At 42.0% G+C, this 21492-nt stretch overlaps 1 protein-coding gene across 3 annotated transcripts; it reads right to left on the reverse strand.

Annotated features, from left to right (window-relative positions):
- Window positions 1–1887: 1887 nt before the first annotated feature.
- LOC115742871 (lactoylglutathione lyase GLX1) lies at window positions 1888–19627 on the reverse strand. 3 transcript variants are annotated; one of them, XM_048285446.1, is made up of 9 exons: window positions 19610–19627; window positions 5541–5675; window positions 5074–5198; window positions 4253–4317; window positions 3954–4166; window positions 3641–3688; window positions 3413–3520; window positions 3169–3321; window positions 1888–2755 (listed from the first exon to the last, which is right to left on the reverse strand). In XM_048285446.1, exons 2-9 carry the CDS (start codon window positions 5648–5650, stop codon window positions 2714–2716), a joined length of 864 nt encoding a protein of 287 aa, XP_048141403.1. In that variant the 5' UTR covers window positions 5651–5675; window positions 19610–19627; the 3' UTR covers window positions 1888–2713. The 3 variants fall into 3 exon arrangements, with proteins under 3 accessions (XP_048141403.1, XP_048141404.1, XP_030533251.1); XM_048285447.1 differs by lacking the exon at window positions 19610–19627 and adding an exon at window positions 5876–5970 and having other exon boundaries at window positions 5541–5672; XM_030677391.2 differs by lacking the exon at window positions 19610–19627 and having other exon boundaries at window positions 5541–5746.
- Between the last annotated feature and the right edge of the window lie 1865 nt (window positions 19628–21492).

The following is a 21492-nucleotide window of genomic DNA, read 5'->3' on the forward strand; positions in this document are numbered from 1 at the left end:
GTCAATCCGATCAATTTAAGTCAAAAATCGCTTACATGGATGCCGGACGGTTTGCGTGGCGCGGCAGACATTAACGTAAACACTGTTTTATTTTTATTTTTTTTCTTTCACTTTGGCCGGCGAGGGCCGCATCACCCGTAGCCGGTAGGGGTGTCAATGGTTCGATTCGGTTCGGTTTTTCAAAAAACCAAACGGAACCGAACTATTAGGGAATGCGCTTGAACCGAACCAAAACTCATCTTGAACCGAACCGAACCGAGCTGAAAAATTCAATTTAGTTCGGTTCGGTTCCATTTGGTTCATGGTTTTTGACGAATCGGTGCAACTCGGATTATTTCCTCTTCCTAGCTATATCGCAAGCCGCCCATTGTTTCTCTCTCCCCCAGCCCAAAACCCACCTCCACCTCCTTCTTCTTGGGAAAACTCCTAATTTGCAAGCCATCTGAACCGGATCATAAATTTTCCCATTCGACCGAATCGAATCCGCAAGCCAATCCCAATTGAGCCCTAGTCCCCACTTTCTCCTTCTTCTTCCTGTTTCTACTTCATCCTCATCTTCAGCTCACACATGCCAAGAAGCCCACGCCCTTGCCTTCCGATCATGTCGAAGCGCCTAGCGGAGGCGAGGCGCCGGACGGCGTACCGACACGTGCCGATTTGGGTGCGGAAATGGTCGAAAGCCGATGACTTCTTGAACTGCGCGACCACGCGCTTCAAGCTACGCTCCTTGTAGAGGAAATCGTGGGCCGATTTGAGGGTGGTGACCAAGTCGCCGGCTTGCGGGGAGGTGGAAAATGCGCTCTTGAGGAGGCGAAACGAGGAGGTGTAGTCATTTACGTGTCTCTTAGCTTGTGAATCTGCAGTTGGAGAAGAGAGATTGGAAATGACGAGGACTTACAACGGCGCAAGCAGCAAAATTAGGGTTGAGGAATTTCTTCGCGAGGCGGTGAGTGATGATATCCTCGTCCGTCGGGTGGAATTTGAAGCTCGGAGGCAAGTCCACGATGTCATCTTCCATGGCAACCGTGAGCTTAAGTTTTTAACTTTTTATTTTTATGGTTCGGTTCACTCAATCGAACCTAACCGAAAAAAACCGAACTAAAAAATAAATTGTGATTCTTTTTATTATCCGAATCGAAAACCAAACCGAACCGAAAATGAATGAAATTCCGGTTCGGTTTGGTTCGATTCAATTTTTGGTTCGGGTCATTGCTCGTTTTGACACCCCTAGTAGCCGGTGGAGGGCCTTCGCAACCTCGATGGCATTGCCGGTCGTGCACTAGTCCGCAAATGCCCTCACCCCGGGCCTTGCGGCCTCCATCGGCCGCGGGCGAGGCAGCCCTTGCTTAGATCCGGTGGGGGCCACAACCCTCGCCGGACAAAGTGAAAAAAAAAATATAATTAAAAATGTCCCGTCGGCGTTAATGATGCTATGTAAGACGGTCAGCAACAATTTCCATCTAAAATTGGCCGGACAAAATAAATTGATATAAATACAAAAAGATTTAGAATCAAATTTGTTCAATTAAATAGTTTATGACCGAATTGGTACTAATACAATATTTTTATGACTTTTTTTATACTTTTTCCGGACAACATTTGTGAATGTGTGTTACTCAAGCGGCTCTAATCTCTTCGACTCATCGGACATCTTGTCAATCCCTTCGTATGAATGGGCACTGTTTAAATCATGTTAATTTTTCGTGTTAAGTTTATCTCTACGTTTATTTGTCGCTTCGATATTTGGATTTGGTTTTGCCTGCGCTTCCGTCAGTTTGCATGACGATCTTCAACACGTTTGCGAGATCGCGGCTACAATCACTCTTAACCCGTTGACAAAAGTTGATTGCCGAAGATCCAAGATTGAGATGTGAAGAATGGACTATCACCAACCAGCTTCTCCGATTTGAAGTACTTTCAAACTAATACTGAAGATCAAACCAGGTCCTCAAGTGCCATGCCACCGAACCAGGTTAAGTAGGCCAAAATCGACCCGAGACCGGATTACCATCCGATCAAACTAGATGATCTAGTCTGGTTTTTACAGCGCATTGTCTACCCGCTCCGATCCAGAGGCATAACTTTTGAAAAGCCAACAGTTATCACGCTAATCTGACTAGTGAAGCACAAGTTATTCATGCAAGAGTCCCCGGTAGTGGAGGCCTTGCACATTTACCAGGGCTAAGTAGTAGAATATACAATAAGAGAATGCAGGTCAAACATAGTTTTGAGCTTGCCTATGAGCTTGGACACAGTCAAATCAGCCCACATGCTGCACAAGCAAGTGTTTGCAAAGGGGAAACATCTCAAGACTTGATATATATGGAAAAAAGTCGAAAGACAAGCGTGCTTTACCGTTTAAAAGGGTCGAAGGCCAAGTGATTATCAGCAAACTTAAACCCTACCAACCTAGGAATAATCGATGGACGTTTCAGCAGATAGTTTACATCCTCAAAATAATTCCAGCTAGGATGAGGCCAGAGTTCTAATGTGGTCACATCTTACAATCGCGATGCATAAAACTATCCATCAGACATGAGCACCAAGATACAAGTAGAGAACACGAGTCCAATACCTCATGGCCAAGCACCAGTACTAAGCAGGCCGTGGTATTTGGTAGTTGATGCCCAACACAAGCTACATTTATTTATATCAGATTGAAAAGATTACACATCTGCTCATTGCATTGGGCTCTCACACCATCACAAGCTTTCTACTGCAGTTCCTTCAGGAAGTCTTCATTGTCAACCAGGACCTACAAGCAAAAAGTCAAAGGGTCACGACGAAGTCCCACAAAAGGGAACTCGAATATAAAGCATCGCACGCTAGCAGAAAGAACTGATGCTGTCACATTATGTGTATTTGCGACCATATGTGATGTGGGTTTTGGGTAATGATATCCCTTATTGTTCAAGACAAAAAGCTGGCCTTCTCTGGTAATGATACCCCCATGTTGTGTGCTTTATACTTGCCTTTCATTTGTGTGCACACCATGATCGTAGGCGCTTGACAAGGGCCCTCATCTTCTGACCCAAAGTTGCGAGAAAGCAGTTTTCTTTTTCTTTTAGTGACACTAAACGCAACTACATGCATTGCCAGTTCTATACACATCTCCTCAATACAATGGACAATAAAGAGAGGTTTGAAATTCATAAAACAGAAACTTACAGTTTTCCAACCATCTGGATCTAGGAAAGAGGTAATTTTGGTGTTGATCCCAGGAACTGGTCCTGGCGGTCTAGTTACTTTCCCACCAAGCTCTTCGGTAACCAGCTTAACTACCTCACCGCTCTTGTAGACATCATCAGTGCTGATGGCAACCTAGAATGGAGAGCAAACACGCTTTAGTGAGTGGAAAGCTAGAGATCTAAATTACATTGGATATACAGCAAGCAAAAATAAGCGGACTAACTTGTGCATATGCATTGCCCTTGGTATACTCAGTCACACCATAGTTATAGGTGAGCTCCAGCACAGTTGTCTCATACTCATCAGCATAACCCATCATGGCCAAGGTGTACTGTCAATTTTATGCAGCATTATGAGAGTGGGATAATCTTAAACAGCTAAGAAACCAACAATGGCCCAATGCGGCCTCACAAATGAGACCATATGCTTATATAGAGCAGGGATTACCAACCTTGTACTCAGGATTATCCTTTTTCCTCAACAGTTTCATGCCCAATGCCTGCACAAGCATAAGGTAAATCCCTATAACTAATGATGTAGCAAAATCACAGGAAAACTCTCTGGAACAAACAACACCACACAAAGTCTTTTTCCCCCTAATTATATACCCATCAGGCCCATAGAACTCAATTTCTACCTCAAAAGGTCAGTTCTCACATGTGAACTTCACACCAACAAGGTAACTACATCTTAACTGGAATTGATCTCCTTGGATCTTGCATTAAGAGAAGAATTTCGTGGAGATGCAAAACAAGAAAACATACCTTCTCATAAAACTTAATTGAGCGCTCCAAATCACCAACTCGAAGCATCACTTGGCAAAGTGGTTCTGGAGTTGGACCTCTTTGGATTAGCTCGAAGATATAACCATCCGGGTCCTTCACAAAAGCAATGACAGTCGTTCCACCTTTCACTGGACCAGGCTCCCTTGTGACTGTGCCACCCTTGGCCTTGATGTCTTCAACCATCTTGTACACCTGCAAAGTAGAAGAAATCCAAAATGGATAACCCATAAAGCAGGAATTGTACTTTGAAATATTTTAAACAGAGCAGAAACACTCACATCTTGAGTCGCAATGGCAAAATGTCCGAAGCCAGTTCCAATATCATAAGAACTCACTCCATAATCTGAACAGAAGAAGAGCAAAAGTTCACAACCTTACTCAAATGAGTGAACGAGCGCCAGTTTATACCTATGCCTTTGTAGAAATTTATTATAGTCTCTTCTATAATTCTCCACAAACACTGCTCATATGAAAAATTATAAGTTTCAGTCAATGTTTGGCATGTTTTAACATTTCCCCTTTCAGTACACATGGAAACAAAGAAGGGACAAATAGGGCCGGATTTAAGGCCTTTTCCTGTCTATCTTGACATTGAAATGAATGTTTTCCTGGAACTTGAACAAGGAGGGAGCTTTTCCAATGAAGGTTCGTGCCACACAAAAGGGTAGACATTATACGGTCACTAAAATGGTGGGTTCACTCAACCATTAACATGCAAAACTGCTATAGCTAGTAAAGTGGTCGCTCCCCTGATTTATGGTAAAAGAATCTTAAATTGCACTAACTGCAATAAAATAGTCGGTCCCCTTATTTGGTCGTAAAAAGTTCTGCACTGCATGTTATTACATATCAAACTGCAGCAACACAGAAGAGAAAGGTTCAACATATCTAGTAACCGGAAAAAACCAAATTGACAGTTGCTTAGAAGATTCAATCCCTTCGTATCTGAAAAATCGAAATTTGATGAGTCAGCCAGCCACAGAAGAACATACTGCTTCACTCTCCCCACATGCCAGCCCACCCGCCGCCACCTCCCCCCCCTCCCCTCTCTCTGTCAACCCAGAACCAAAAAAAAAGGGAAAATGAACAGAAAACATACTGTATGTCAACTCCACTACGAAGTGAGATTCTTCAGGGCCAAATCCCAGGAAGGCATTGGAGTACTTCTCCTCAGGAATGTCCCTTTTCCTCAGCAACTTCATGCCAAAGCATTCCGTATAAAATCTGGCACCAAACAACAAAAACCACAAGAGGTGATCACCTTCCAACTCCAGCGAACCGGTTGACAGCATCTTAGAAAGCCTCAAACCACAGAACAGCACGAACATGCTTCTCAAAACCATTCCTCGGTTGCGCTATCCCAAAAAGCAACCCATTTCTCAAAACAACCAAACGATGTTCTTTCACCTATGCTCTCTTGGGTAAACAAATGAAAACAGAATCATCGGGCTACAGGTCCTGATTACCATTCTTCGTCCTTAGAAACTGTTTTTTCCAGATTCAATCTCAACAGACAGAAGCGCAAGGAAAAGACCACCATAACAAAGAAACGCGATCGGTGCATACTTGATCGTGCGCTCGAGATCGCCGACCCGGTAAACGGCGTGGAGTAAGCGGCGCCTGTCCTTCTTCGGCCACTCCAAGAGCTCAGCATTCGGAGGTGCAGCCTCGGCCATTTTTCACAACTCTCAAAACACTCTGCTTCCCACGAGAAAATCAAGAAGACTCGATCATCAGCACTCCCAAAGCTCGAGAGTTGCGCCAAAATCCAAACAAATTACGAGAATCAAAACGAAACCCATAAAAGTAAACGAAGCATAGATGCGATTCGCGAAGCAGATGCTCAGCTAAAGGATCGACCTTAAAAATCTCTGAGAGAGAGAGAGAGCGAGCGAGCATACCTGGGACTGAAGAGAGTGGGAGAAGAGTGTCGAGAGACCTAGAATGATCCCTGTGAGCGTGACACATCATGTAGATAGGAAATCACCCGAGATCGAGGATGGCTAAGATGTCAGACTGTCACCCAGCCCCACGGTGAATGACGCACGCCAGACGCCGCAGAGAGAGACCGCAGAGGGGACGGACGATCTCGTGCCAGACCGGTTCAGATGATCGGCCAATGGGGGGAGGCTGTCATTTAGAGGAACTTACAGCTAGTGCCTCTTGACACGAGGGGATCAAGGAAAGTAAGATTTTGACCTTCGGCTGGAGACCCGTCTGAAAGTCGGGCATCGGCATCGCGATGGCTTCAAGCTCCTGCAAAACGTGGCATCATGGGGTCGCCACATCGAAGACTAATTTTATTTAATTTTTTTTATTTTCGAAAGATACGAGGAATGAAAAATTCCTTTGGTGATGACAATGTTCATTCGGGCGAGGAAAAAAATTAAGGACACCAGATTTAATTTTCGGAAAACGAAGCAACATAGGGAATAAGCCACTTGTGGAACTTAGGTTGCGAATTTAAGCGGAGGTTTCGGACGTACTGTCTAAAGATTCGAATTTTGCGACACACTTCTTTGTGAAAAAAAAAAGCGGAGGTGGTCGTCTACGATGATGGTGGGGGGTCGGGAGGGCAGGAAAAGGAGTGGATGGAAAGGCGTACACATTGTCATGAATAGCGCAAGGGGTTGATTTTCATCATGAAATGCATTAGTCATGACGCTTCATGGCTACAGCGCGACATTTCATAAGTACATCAAATCGGCGATGGATGGCGACTGGATGAAGCACATAGGGATTGACACGGAGAGAGGAAAGAGACGTACCACGCCGTCCTTGGTAGGATGTAAGTATGAATTGTATTAGAGAAGTATCACTTTGAAGAATTAATATAATGTGAAGTAATTAATGTATTTAAATTTGCTCATAACTCATTGGTTTAAGTTTTTTAGTAAAGGTGAGTCAAGCTAGATACATTGATAGGCTTGGACTTGAGCTCTGTCTTAGCGATATTCTTTATTAAAGTATTGAACTCATGTTGCGCGCTTCCAATAATTTGGTATCGGAGCCGATGATTGATTGATGGCCCACTCCCAATAATTGAGCCCTCCATGTAAGGAAGGGCAAGGCAACTCGCTCGAGAAGTGATGCCCCGTGGGCCCCGTCCCTCTTAGGTAAAATTCATGCCTACTTTTATAATTTCTTTAAATTCATCCCCGTGTTCGAGTATTTAAGTAATTCAACATGAATAAAATCGCAAATTACCCTAAAGTTTAAGATCCATCAACTAGACTCATCAAATGAGTAGGTCAATTCGGGTTTGAATTGATTAAAAATAGTCAAATCCAAATTGACTCATTTAACCATTTTGATCCATTTCCATGCAATACAAATCTAGTAATCGATATCCGATTCGACTCATATTGCTAAAATACTTACATATTTAACACAATTTTGTTTCCTATTATTTTTTTAAAACATTATGTTGTAAAAAAAAATTGTTTTTCCTTTTCTTTCTTTCTGTCCATTTTTTTTTACTAAGTCCAGCGAGGGCCGAGCAACTCTCGCCGACCACATGCAAGCTGTCACCACTACTATATTGTGGTTGTCAAATCACATGTTGCTCGAGCAAACCTCACGAGTTCGATGCTCAAATGCGAACAGGACGTTCTAGTGAGTCCAATGAATTCATTTTTTTTTTTTTTGTCGAAATGAATTTTCAAAGACGAAATGACCTTTTTCTTAATCCTATGCACTAAAGTGGCAAAAGGAATTTCAAAGTACTAATATAAAAACATAGAATTTAAAAAGCTCATTTTCTAGAATAAATGGAAATAAAATAGAAATTTTGAAACAAAAGAAGACAACTCCACGGCCTGGCTATTCCAAAACGTCGTCTTCTTCGCCAACTATCAGATGCACGCATCCTCCTCCGCATAGTCTTGATCGCTCCGTAACGCTAAGACCACCGTTGCCGCCTTGCCAACCTCCTCAGGCCGTCGCCATTTCTCAACCTGAGTTCCAAGGACTCTTGGAAAACCGAGCTCAACACCACAGCCGAAGCAGGGGGGAGGTCCTCGGCCTCATATTTGCGAGCAACGAGCGACGGGGACGATGGCGGTTCTCAAGGATAGAGCGACAACGGCAACCAGAGTCTCTTGCCAGGAGGTTCACAAGCCTTGTCAAAGTTAAATTTCATAGAGTTGTATTTGGGCCTAAGCTAATTAAGTTAGGTGGGTTGAATATGGATTTGATGCAAACCTACATTAGACCCATATAAAATTAGGCTTTAATATTTCAAACCCATTTTGACCTGCTTTTGAAAATGCATTGGCGACCGATATTGCCACCTTTAATCACAACAATGACCCAAAATAAAATAGAAAAGATCTTTAACGATTGTAGTTTTTCATATTATAAGTATCAAAATGCATCGTATTTATCAAATGAATCGTAATTGCTCAAAAGACGGATAAGAAAAAAGCAATTATTTGCATGATCAACACGCAAACCTCTTTACGATCTCAATATCTAAAAATTAGCTCCTTGTGTGGAAAGAGAAAATCGTAGAAAAAATCTTACTTGTCAATGAATATTTAACATCCACATTATCTTTTGTAACTCGCCTCATTGACATTCGTTCAAATTTAAAAGATTCGGATGAATCTTGACAATTAAGATGATAGATCGATATCTATGGAGGGTGACATAATCAATAATATTGAATTCTAAAAGTATATAAAGAATCGTATGGATAAAATAAATCTTTTTTTTATCCCGACATTACTGATTATTAATTAGGAAACATCTATCAACATTATCAATTATCATTTTAACTAGTTGACTACATGGATCATGCGAGAAGGTAAGTAGTACAACTTATATGGAAAAGTATCTGATATTTCATCTTTGCATGAATAATTGAATCTCAAAAGATTGAAAAGATTACCATCGAGGCAAACTGACTATTATGACATAATTCGGGAAAAATTAGCCAAAATTGACTTGAGTATCCAAGACAACTTTTAAAGTCAAAATTATAATGTTAGAATATGTCGGTAGAGGAAACATTATCTAAAAAGTCTTAAATCTATTGTGCATTGGTCAACTCACTCATAAATTTTTCAATTGTACTAATTTAATCATAAATCTTTTAACCATTTGCCAATTTAGTTATCACATTTTGACCATTCGCCAATTTAGTCATTCTAGCTCATTTTTGCCGCGCCGATGTGATGCTGTAGTCGGCACTGCCAATCCTACGCAGCAAAGCCGACGCTGGAGTGGACAATTTTTACAAATTTTTTTAATTTCTATTTGTTTATTATTTTTCTTTTGTTTTCTTTTTAGTTTGTTTTGCTTTCTTTCACTTATTTCCCTTTTTCCCTCCGCTGGCCATCGTTGGGCCTCAAGTAAGGGCCTCTCTAGTGGACCTCGAGGTGGGGTGTGGGTTCCCCTCGCCCGAGGCCAACGATGGCTAGCAGAAGGAAAAGGAAAAAAGAAAAAAGTAAAAGACAATGCAAAGAAAAAACATTAAAAAAAGGAAAGTAAAAGACAATGCAAAGAAAAAACATTAAAAAAAGGAAAGTAAATTAAGAAAATTAAGAAAAAAATTCTAGAAAATTCAAAAGTTGAGTTCGTCAACGTCGGCCTTGCTACGTACGACGGTCTATGCTAACTAGACAATCACGGTAGTGATTTTTTGATGAAAATTAATTGAAAAATGACTTAATTGACAAATCGTCAAAAGGTTTAGGATTAAATTGAGAAATAGTCAAAGGATGGACATAATTAAAAGGTTTATGACTAAATGGACACAATTGAAAGGTTTAGGATTGAAATGTTTGTTGTACCATAGTTTTAGGATTTTTTAGACAATTTTTCTTTTTAGCGGTATATTTTAAAATATTTTGAAGTAGTTTGATACGGAAGAAAAAAGATCAAAGGTAAACAACTGAAAGGTTTAGGATTTTTTAGCCCTTGGGTTTTATTATAGTATATGAATAAAATGAGTTTAAATGGACCATTATCCACATATTATAGTCATGCATATCTTGACTTTGGAAATTGTAACTGCAATTTTAAGTGGATAATTATAATATCACGACTCATATTAATAATCAATTTTAATAGATATTTTGCAGTAAATATTTCTATTAAACTAACTGAATTTTCAGACATGAGATCTAAACACTGCGAGCAAGCCTATTACTAGCCCGACCCGGCCTGCTAAGATCCTCACCCCATGCTCCACCACCCGTTTCTTGTCGGAAAGTTTCGCTTAGTTGGTGCCTGACGAGGAGGCTTGTCCTCGCGCCTAGCCAAACTTTGGTGGATGTCGACGTTCTCCGCCCTCTCCCGCACCCCTAACATAGTAACCCCTTTCCCATCTCCGCCCCTCAAAGTTCTCTCTCCGCATTCTCACCTGCACAATTATGCCTAGCTTCTCACCTTACCAAAAAAAAAGTTCTGAAATCAAATATAAAATCTTAACGACTTACGAGAGACTATCTTAATTCAAATTTTGAGTTTTAGCTTTTCTTGCAATGAATAATTAACAATATCAACAAAATTGTATGCAAAATCCAATAAAACAACTATCTTGACAAGCTTTTTCACAAATTATTCACAAACGTTTGGGTTATGGACAATTCTTTAAATATGGCTCCGTCCAACATGCGGATAGTTGAGGAAATTAAGTCAACGAAGAGCCCCGCAATTACATTCGGGAAAAAAAAGGGGGTTTTCTTTAACAAAATCGAAAATCATTCTTCACAAAATGACTAGATATCGGCGTTTGAATGCACTTAGGCATCGGAACCCTAACTCTTTTTACTGGGCCCTTGGCAAAAGGCAAGGACGGGGTCCACTAGGCCTCTTCGAGGCCATGCCCAAGTTCAAATAGGCCGGGCTTGGAACCTTAGTGCTGGGCCCAAGCCCGGGTCCACAAAAGGTTGGGCTCGAGACACCGCCGTTTGTACACGGAATCTCGGGGCTCGGCCCTAGGCCCACAAAGGATGGGCCTAAGCACCGGGTACCCATGTCCCGCCTCGTCTAGTGTCCATAGAGACAGGGTCCGAGACCCCGGTGCTTGTGCCTAGATCCCCGGCGCTTAGGTCCACGGATGTTGGGCCTAAGACCCCGGTGTCTATGCCCCGGGTTCCCGACGCCCAAGACCAAGTCCACAGAAGCCGAACTCGAGACCCCGAACCCCGTGCTCGAGTCCCGTTGTCGCCATGGCTTGAGACCCAATACGTGCGCCCGGGTCCATCAAGGCCCGGCCCGGACCCCGATGCCCAGGCCCAAGTCTATCGAGGCCAAGCCTGAGACCTCAATGCCCGTGCCCGAGGCCTCATAGCCCGTGCCTAGTTCATCAAGGTTGAGCGAATCAATTGAGGTTGGCTCGGGTCCCCAGTGCCCGAGTCCTTTGCGATTGAGCTCAAGACCGTGATGCCAAGGCCCTTGTCCATTAAGGTCGAGCCACCGATCAAGCACAAGCATTGGGAACCCAAGCCTCGGCCTTGATAGCTCAGCACTCAAGCGCAGAGCATGGGCACGAGCACCGAGGTACCGAGCATGGGCGCAAGGGAGGGGACTTAGGCACCGTAACCGAGATCCCGAACCCTCCCTCAATGAACCCATACTTGGGAATCGAGGTCCTAGGCTTAACCTCAATGGACCCGGGCACGGGCACCAGGGTCCTAGGCCTTGACCTTGATGGACTCGGGCTCCAGCATGGACAATTTAGGCATGGGTACTAGGGTGGGTGGAAAGCCCGGCACTAGGGACCTAGGCACAATCACCAAGGTTTCGAGCATGGGCATATACACTAGGGTCCCAAGCCCCACCTCAATGGACCAAGGCTCAAGTGTCAAAGACCTTAGTCGAAACGTCAAGGACCCGAACACGGGCATCGGGGTCCAAGTCCAAGCTCTGTGGACATGTGATCGGTGCTTGTGCTCTTGCTCGGGACCCAAGTGTCCGTGCTCGGGTTCTTGGCTCCCATACTTGGTTCCTCGGCTACCTGTGCACATGTCACTAGAGCCTAAATAGCACATCACTCGCTAACATGGCAATCCAATTACCGTTGGTCATCATACGTGGCACATCACAACGTCGGTTATTTCTAGCAAAAATTAGTCGGACGGACTCCATTGGGATTGATGGATACATAATCCGATCTAATACATACTCAACAAACAGCGGAAACATGCCCAATAGATCACCGGATTCACCGATCGACGAAGATACATCACGAGGACATACCTTATTGATCACCGATTAGATGCCCTTTGCAATCTCGGAGTTTTCCTCTGTCAAACGAGAATTGACGATGGGAGGAGCGTTCTGCGTTTTCTATTTTCTTGAAGTGACGGAATGAAGTGGCTGGGGGGAGAATGAAGGAGAGTACGTCGGTTATTGACGTAAAACCAACCAACGTGATTCTTCACGTTTGAGCAAATAATCGCTCACTGGGGTGTGGTTGCCCGCATGGGCGCACACCGTATCTCCCGTAGACCCTACTTTAATATATTCAATCTAATATCTCCCACTCGCCCATGTAGGGCAAACAACTCCTATTTGTCCACGGAGGACTAATAACTAAACTTTTTATCTTCGCAAAGTTCATATTGGCAAATAACCCGTGCGACAAAGATACATCGAGAGCTCGTTGTCATATATCCGTTGGGAGTATATGACTGCTCTAAAATTGGACATAAAAAGAAATGAATTGTATGTTGTACCCTAGATCGATCAGTCACATATAAATTTCTCACTAGATCTCATTTTAAAATTGACATATTATATTCACAATTATGATCACACCAAATAATCATAATTGACCGATCTGTGAATATAATCCATAATGTGACTTAAAACTTCAAATCAATCTTCCTCGTTCATTAGATCTCTCAATCTCGGTTCAGCTTGCTTTTCTAGAAATGTCCCTTTAGATCGAATCAATTTCATGACCATAGGCAACACTCTAAGATAGCAAACACTAAATAGAGACCTTGAGAATAATGAAAAGTCATGAGGGTACTAAAAATGAGGAATTTTATCCTCGAGAGTCTCACACGGCACAAAGAAGTTGAGATCAAAACTCTTGCCTACTCTCATTGGTCGATAGTGCATACGTAATATGAAATACGTATTACAGTATGTTCTCCTTCCCTATGGAGCGTATGTCTTTCTATTTTAATACCGTACAGATGCTCATCTTGACACACTCAGTGTCCAACTTGAGTTCACGTAACAACTCCAGCCAAGAGTTTTCCATCAGAACTCTCATCCGGCATTTAAGACGGATAAAGCGAAATGTGTGGGTTATTTCACTTCCGGACATTGTAAGTAATAAGTCCTCATCTTAACATCATGTTAAGGCGGTATTAGTATTTTAAGCTTGAGCTCTCAATTATCACCTAGATAATAAGCTTAAAATTACCTCATCTCTATTTACTACATAATAAATAGAGGCGGTTACCCGTGTGAGTGGGCTAACCTCTCATCCGTCCGACATACCTTTTCAACGTATAGTGCACCAAGCATTAATATGCATGAATATCAAATAAACTTATAGACTTTAATATTGATAAACAACATCATCAATTATTGACGTTCGGGGAAAAAATACAAATATTCAATACATTAACCTCTACGCAGTCCTAGAGTCTTTATATGACCAAAGAAAGCATCTCTAGGAATTGGCTTTGTTATGGGATCTGCTAACATTCTATGCGTAGATATATACCGTAGGTTCACCTCTTTTCGTGCTTCCATGTCCTTGACATAGTTATACTTAATGTCTATGTGTTTGGTCTTACTATGAAACTTGGGATCCTTAGTATAAGCCATTGCTGCTTGACTATCACAATAAACCTTCACACGGGTTTTGCAGCATCTCCCGTAACACCCAAATGATCCATAAATCTTCTAAGCCAAACACCTTCTTGTGCTGCCGCCGATAATGCCATGAACTCGGCTTCCATGGTGGATAAGGCTATACACTGTTGTTTCTTACTACTCCACGATATGGCGCCATTATTCGGTAAGAATACATTTCCGTAAGTGGATTTTCTCTCATCCAAATCTCCTCCCCGGTCAAGATCGGTGTAGCCCTCTAGGTGCGGATCACTTCCTTGATAAGTTAGCGAGTAATCGGCGGTTCCTTTCAGATACCTCAAAATTCTCTTAACGGCAATCCAATGTGCTTGACCTGGATTGGATTGGTATCTACTGACCAATCCAACCGCATAACAAATATCGGGTCTTGTACACATCATAGCGTACATAAGACTTCCAATAGCATCGGCATATGGAACGTTTTTCATACGTTCTTGCTCTTGTGGAGTCTTAGGACACATTCTTCGGCTCAACCCATTACCTTTTGCAATAGGAGTATCAATGGGTTTGCAATCTTGCATACAAAATCGTTCGAGAATTTTATTGACGTACGTCTCTTGCGAAAGAGATAATGACCTTTTCGAACGATCTCTCGAAATCTTAACTCCGAGAATGTATGTAGCTTCACCCATATCTTTCATTTCAAAATTAGAAGATAGCCAACTTTTGATTGTCTTCACAAACTCCATATTATTTTGACAAATCAATATATCATCAACATATAATGATAAAATTACAAAGTGACCTTTGGACCTTTTGATATATACGCAATTATCTTCATTAATTATTTCAAAATCATATGCCACTATGGCATTATTGAAGCGTATATACCATTATCTTGAAGACTGCTTAAGGCCATATATCGATCTCAAAAGTCGACATACCTTTTGTTCTTGGCCCTTTTTAACAAACCCAACGGGTTGTTCCATGTAAATCTCTTCATCTAATTCTCCATTGAGAAAAGCGGTCTTTACATCCATCTGATGTAATTCAAGATCCAAACTAGCCACTATTGCTAGAATGAGGCGAATCGAGGTAAATCTTACCACGGGAGAAAAAGTATCTTCATAGTCAATTCCTTCCCGTTGGTTATATCCTTTCGCCACAAGGCGTGCCTTATATTTCTCAATTGAGCCATCAGCCTTGCGCTTTATTTTGAGAACTCATTTGTTCCCAATGGCTTTGCGTCATTTCGGAAGATCAACCAGTTCCCAAACTTGGTTTGATTTCATTGACTCCATCTCTTCTTTCATTGCTTTCATCCATTTTTCCTTATCGGGGCAAGATAGAGCCTCATTCACATTTCTTGGCTCATCTTCATCCAATGGAGCGATCATGAAAGCTTCCCCTTCAATTTCAAAGCATCGTCGAGGAATGCTTTTGCGACCAGTTCGTCGTGAAGAAGATTGTACCAAGGGTACTTCTTTCTCCAATACGCTCCCACTCGGACCGGATAATGGCATTGATTCATCAAGTGGTTGCAATGGAGATCGGTTTGTATTCAACTCCCCACCTCTCACATTGCTTCCACTTGGATCATTATGTCCAACAGTCTCATTATCTTGATCCAATGTCTCAAATAGGGAACAATCTTCACCTATTTCGCCCTTTCTTGGAAATTCATTCTCTAAGAATGTGACATCTCGTGATTCAAATTCAGTCACATTTCCACTTTCTTGCTCACCTATGAACACATATCCTTTTGAGTGTTACGAGTATCTTATGAAGATACTCTTTTTGCCTCTTGGTCCTAATTTTTCATATTTATGTGAGGACTCATGAGTATAGGCAGCACAACCCCAAGGTTTGAGAAAGCTTAAATCGGGTTTTCGACTTGTCCACAATTCATATGGGGTAGAAGTGAGCGATTTGGAAGGCACTTGGTTAAGCACATAGACAGCAGTTAATAAAGCATCGCCCCAAAAGGCAATCGGTAAATTAGCTTGTGCCATCATGGACCTAACCATTTCAAGTAGGGTTCTGTTTCGTCTTTCGGCAACACCATTTTGTTGCGGAGTGTATGGAATAGATAACTGTCTATCTATTCCCTTTTCATCACATAGATTTCTGAACTCATCGGATAAATATTCTCGACCTCGATCGGATATCGAAGCTTTTATTTTCTTATCTAACTGATTTTCCACTAAGGTTATAAATTTCTTGAAGCAACTAAATGCTTCTGATTTATGAGATATCAGATAGACATATCCATATCGAGTATAATCATCAATAAATGTGATGAAATAAACACCACCATGCCTTGCCCTAACATTCAACGGACCACATATGTCGGTATGAATTAATTGCAATGGAAATTCAGCTCTTGTCCCTTTTCCAAATGGCTTTCTAGTTGTTTTTCCTATTAGGCAATGCTCACGGGTAGGCAATTCAATTTTCTCAATATTGCCTAATAAGCCATCTTTGGCTAATCTATTCATTCTTTGTTGGCCAATATGACCAAGTCTAGCATGTCATGTATTCACATCATTCTCATTAGAACTAGAAGATGCAAACAGGGAATAACATACATTCACACTAGCATGTTCAATATCTAATACAATAAAGCCATCCCCGAAATAACCAGAACCATAAAAAGTTGTTCCTAACAACAAATCCACACCATTATTGTGAAAATTCATACTAAAACCAAGTTTGACTAATACCAACACAGAGACAAGATTTCGACGAATCTCCGGAGCGTATAGAACATCATGTAGAAATAAAGTGCGTCCACCACGCATGATAAGTTGGCAAGTGCCAATTCCTTTCACTTCTGCTTTGGAATTGTTTCCTACATAAATCCATCTAGCTCCACTTGGAATTCGTCGAAATTCCACAAACGTATTTCGATCTCTGGCTACATGGTCTGTGGCTCCCGAGTCTACAGTCCACAAAGGATGAGATTCGATTAAAAATACGGAACTTGATACATAACAAACACTTTTAAGTGTATTAAGGGTTTCTACCTTCTTCGGCTCGCCACAATCGCGAGCGAAGTGACCCTTCTTACCACGGTTGTAACATTTCATCCTCGAAATGTTCTTCTTCATGGGACGTTTCCCTTTTCCATGCTTCTCAAACTTTGGTTTCTTGCCGGATGGTTCAACTCTTTTGCCTGTCCACTTCTTGAACTTTCCAGGATGCTTGCGCTTGAAGCCCGAAGTTCCATGTGAGCTAGATCCAAGAACATATACATCGGATTGTATCTTAGCCGCGGGAAGGCGGTCCTCCTCCTAGCTCCAAATGGCGCACAACATCCTCAAAGGTTGTGACGTTCACATTGTGGGTCGGGTTCACCTTCATGTGTTCCCAATTATGAGGCAAAGAGCGAATTACAGACTGCACTTGTTGTTCATCAAACAACACATGTCCAGCATCCTTTAGCTCACTAATCATGTTTGACATCTTCCTCAAATGTTGCTTTATATTCCGCCCATGTGGCATCTTATAAGTGTCGAACTCCGATTGTAAAGCTGCCTCGGCTTGGTGACAGAAGTCTGACCAAATCTAGCCTTCAATGTATCCCACATGTCTTTAGCATTTTCATGCTGCCTGAACTCCCTCATGATGTCATTATCCATACTACTCAACAACGTAATTCGAGCAATTGAGTTCTTTTTCTTCCAGGCAGCGAAGGCTTCTTTGTCTCTTCTGTGGCGTACAGTATTACCATCCTCCGGCTCTGTCATGGTCGGGTTAAGACCTTCCAGTGCCTCTAGTTCTTCAAGCACATACTGGATTTTCATACTCCGGATTTCATAATTTTCGCCATTCAATTTCTCACCCTTGTTGAGCTCAGCAACAATATTCTTAGATGCCGTTGCCATAGTATCCGAGTATAACATTTAGCACGTATTTAAAGTCTATTTGTATGCAACAAATGCAATCATATTCATGCATCTCGATTATACTGGTATATAGTTTCAAAAAAAGAATTCTAAAATCAACGGTTCACTAAGTTCCCCATCATCATCCAGATTTTCTTATCTAAAACCAATACCAATATAATCATCACTTTGTGTTCATCATACGATTACTAAAACTTGTGAACACTCCCACTCGAAATATATACACATAACATAATGCATATACAAAAATTATCAATACAACAATCACAAGTCCCTAAAAGTCTCCTAAGACATACAAGAAAGGAACTAGCTAAAAATAAAAGTCTAAATATAATAACGTGTGATCCTCCTAGCTCCGGTTACAACATGAGCATATGTAATTTCCTTGGTACAAGGAAAAGAATAATTAAGGTCTCGAGGAGGATTATGAATTAAATTAGGGGCCAAAATCAGCTCCTTTGGACAAAACCTTTGCGGACCCTTGCCTTTTCGCCAAGGTGCATTCTGTCTGCGCCAAGACATATTCATTGCAAGCGATGACGTCTTCATCGCTCCGATCCTTATAAAATCGTGTAAGAAATGTAGCACGGATTTCTTATATGTGGCAGCATCATTCCACCACGCGCTATTCATCAAACCATGCCATTCTACAGGTATAGTGTTACGTAGTGCATAAAATGCATCTTTTGGGGTCATTTCTTGTCCGACCCATACGATTTCTTGGATCATTTCGTTGACCTTAATAACATGTGTTATAATGTCAGAAGCATTATCCCATTTATAAAGACCCAATTTTGTAATCTTTTCCCTTAGAGCTTGCTGAGCTTCAGCTCTCCTTGGCCTTTGGGGTGTTCTTGCATTTCGTCTTACCCATTGCATTGTTCCCGCAACGAATGCAGAACACAAATGGATTACGAAATATCCAATTATTGTGTAACTATTATGAACATATCATAATAAATAAAATAATAGGTAAAACAAGACCCCTTAGTATTATTGACCAACAAGACCCTTTTTTTTTTTTTTTTTCGGGTCAACGGTCAAAGTCAACGGGTCAACAGTCAACAGGTCAACGGGTCGCGGGTCAAAGTCGGACCGGGTCGGGTCGCGGGTCACAGGCCGGTCCAGCAAAAAGGAAACGGGCCGTGTAAAACAAATGGGCCGGACGGGCCCCCCCTTTTTTTTTTTTTAATAATAAAGGGCTTAGTATTGGGCCGAGCCGGGCCCAATACCCCGCGGGCCGCGGCCATGTGCGCGCCCGGGCTCGCCCACGTGCGCCGCACGTGAGGCGCGTGGTCGGCCGGCTGCGCAGCGGCGCCGGCGGGCGTGCCGGCGCGTGGCCGGTCGTCCGGCCTCCTCCGGCGACCAAATTTTCGCCAAAATTTTCTTCTTTTCGAGACAAACACGATGGTATATTCATAATTCAAAAATGGCGAACAAAAATGGCATAAAAAGTGACGAAACGCCACGGCCCCGCGACACTCCGCCCCGTCGCGGCGCGTGGCGCGCGTGCGGCGGCGCCCGGTAGACTCTCGGGGCCGGCGACCACTCAAAATGATCGTCTCGACGAGCCCGTTCTAATGGTATGTTCAATTTACTATTTTGACGAACAATTCATAATCAAAACGCTATGAACAGTAACTTCGTGATTAGGGTTAAAAAACTTCAAAACACACCATATCAACACAAAATAATCGGGAATCAAGTAACACATTGCTCTGATACCAATGATGGATACATAATCCGATCTAATACACACTCAACAAACAGCGGAAACATGCCCAATAGATCACCGGATTCACCGATCGACGAAGATACATCACGAGGACATACCTTATTAATCACCGATTAGATGCCCTTTGCAATCTCAGAGTTTTCCTCCGTCAAACGAGAATCGACGATGGGAGGAGCGTTCTGCGTTTTCTATTTTCTTGAAGTGACAGAATGAAGTAACTGGGGGGAGAATGAAGGAGAGTACGTCGGTTATTGACGTAAAACCAACCAACGTGATTCTTCACGTTTGAGCAAATAATCGCTCTCCTGGGTGTGGTTGCCCGCATGGGCGCACACCGTATCTCCTGTAGACCCCACTTTAATATATTCAATCTAATAGGGATCTTATGCAAAAATTTAGGATTGAATCAATATCCATACAACATATTTAGAATTGATTGGACAATTTCCCCACTAAATATCATAATACTGAAGACACCTAAACAAGGTAAGGCTTCATCATTTTGGTTGCATCATAATCAAACCCTCAAATTCCCCATCTATATATCACAAGTGGTCCTGTGAACGCATTATTTAATTTTTTTTTTCCTATTCAAATGAGGTACAGGAGCCATTGGCCACATGTTTGGGGGAAGAAAAAGATTCCAAACCCTCGATCGAACATAATGTGGGTGGTTAAGAACAATTTCACCGGACCCATCTTTCGTCCACGCCCTCCTTTTTTTTTTTCCCACATTAAAACTTTGCTTATTCATATAATAATGACAATGATTATCAACATCATCAACTTTCCGACTCATGTACCTAGTCTTCATCGCATGCCATGTCCATGCTCGCAGCCCCCCTAGGACAAAGTTCGCGTTGGGGTGTCGTTTTTTCCAACCTCAAGAGCCCCGATCCTTCCTCCGCACATTAAATCATGTGTTTAATTGGTCTTCCAATCCCACTTGACTTTCTCTGCTTTGGCTCGTTGTTACTTTTTGCCGCATCCATTGAACCCAGCAAGCATAAAGATTTGGAGGGCAAGAAATATACGGGTACTAATCATAGATTGATAAGTGATTATCTAACCAATCAATCCGGCAAACCCACTTTTACAGATGTCTATTTTCGTCAAAGACAACGATTCTACTGATTTAAGAAAAACAGATCATCGAGATGAAAATCATTATCGATAACTTCTGTTTGTGATTTTCTTTTCCACTTTGGAGTCATGTCGCCGTGATTTTGAGGAGTCGATACCAGGCAAAGGAACAAAAAAAATGTACTCCTTTTGCCATCCCACTAAATCGGAATACATATCCTTTACGGAGTTATTTGAGTGGAATTCGTCTGGTTTGAATATGGCATAACGACTATCTCTTACATTCGAAATAATCTTGAGACCGCTACCTCAAAGGTGGAAAATTACCCAATGTATGTAGACGAGATATCTGTGAAAATCAATTAGAGCCGAAAGTGGCTAGATCAAAAAGATAGAGGCCCAACAAATTGTCATTATTGCATTACCTCCCTACCATATCTTGAAATTTTATCCAAATTTTGTGAGTTATGGACTTTGCAAATTCTTGTTCACCTGCACTTTGGTTTTGGCTTTTTGACCAATGAAAATACAAGCCTTCATTGGATTTGTCCTTAATTGTAAATTAGGACCGCAAAGGTATCAATTAGCATATGCTATGGTCGGATTCCTATTTGATGGCCACGAATCGTCCGTGGGGCTAGAGATTGTGGTCTGGATCCAAATGGAATCTCAGCCGTGGATATGACCGGTAGGATTTGACGGATTTACAATTAAGCCCCTGGAAACAAAATTTTGGAATTCTCCTGCCAATCATCACCACGAAAATACACTATAAAGACGAAAGGCGAAGGTGGGAAAATGAATCTTGACCACCAAATTACAGATTGCACCCCCGAACCAAAAATACAAATTCGAGAGAAAAACTGGCGGTCCACATTGTGCCGGGCTGCCACGTGTACGGTTGTGAGTCACTCCATCGGTCTAAAAAAATGGAATTTTTCTATTTTTCTTCAAGCCGTACTTAATTCGCTTAAAACATTAATCGATCAATTTGACAATTAAAGTT

Source organism: Rhodamnia argentea, chromosome 9, assembly GCF_020921035.1.
Source record: "Rhodamnia argentea isolate NSW1041297 chromosome 9, ASM2092103v1, whole genome shotgun sequence".
Classification (NCBI taxonomy): domain Eukaryota; kingdom Viridiplantae; phylum Streptophyta; class Magnoliopsida; order Myrtales; family Myrtaceae; genus Rhodamnia; species Rhodamnia argentea.

What these genes read in the sequence shown, in the direction of transcription:
- LOC115742871 (XM_048285446.1), bottom strand. Translation starts at nt 5,650, where the DNA reads ATGGCCGAGGCTGCACCTCCGAATGCTGAGCTCTTGGAGTGGCCGAAG. An exon ending in GATCTCGAGCGCACGATCAA is followed by an intron (nt 5,199 to 5,540) that starts GTATGCACCGAT and finishes GTTTGGTGCCAG; the next exon opens with ATTTTATACGGAATGCTTTG. An exon ending in CAATTAAGTTTTATGAGAAG is followed by an intron (nt 3,689 to 3,953) that starts GTATGTTTTCTT and finishes ATGCTTGTGCAG; the next exon opens with GCATTGGGCATGAAACTGTT.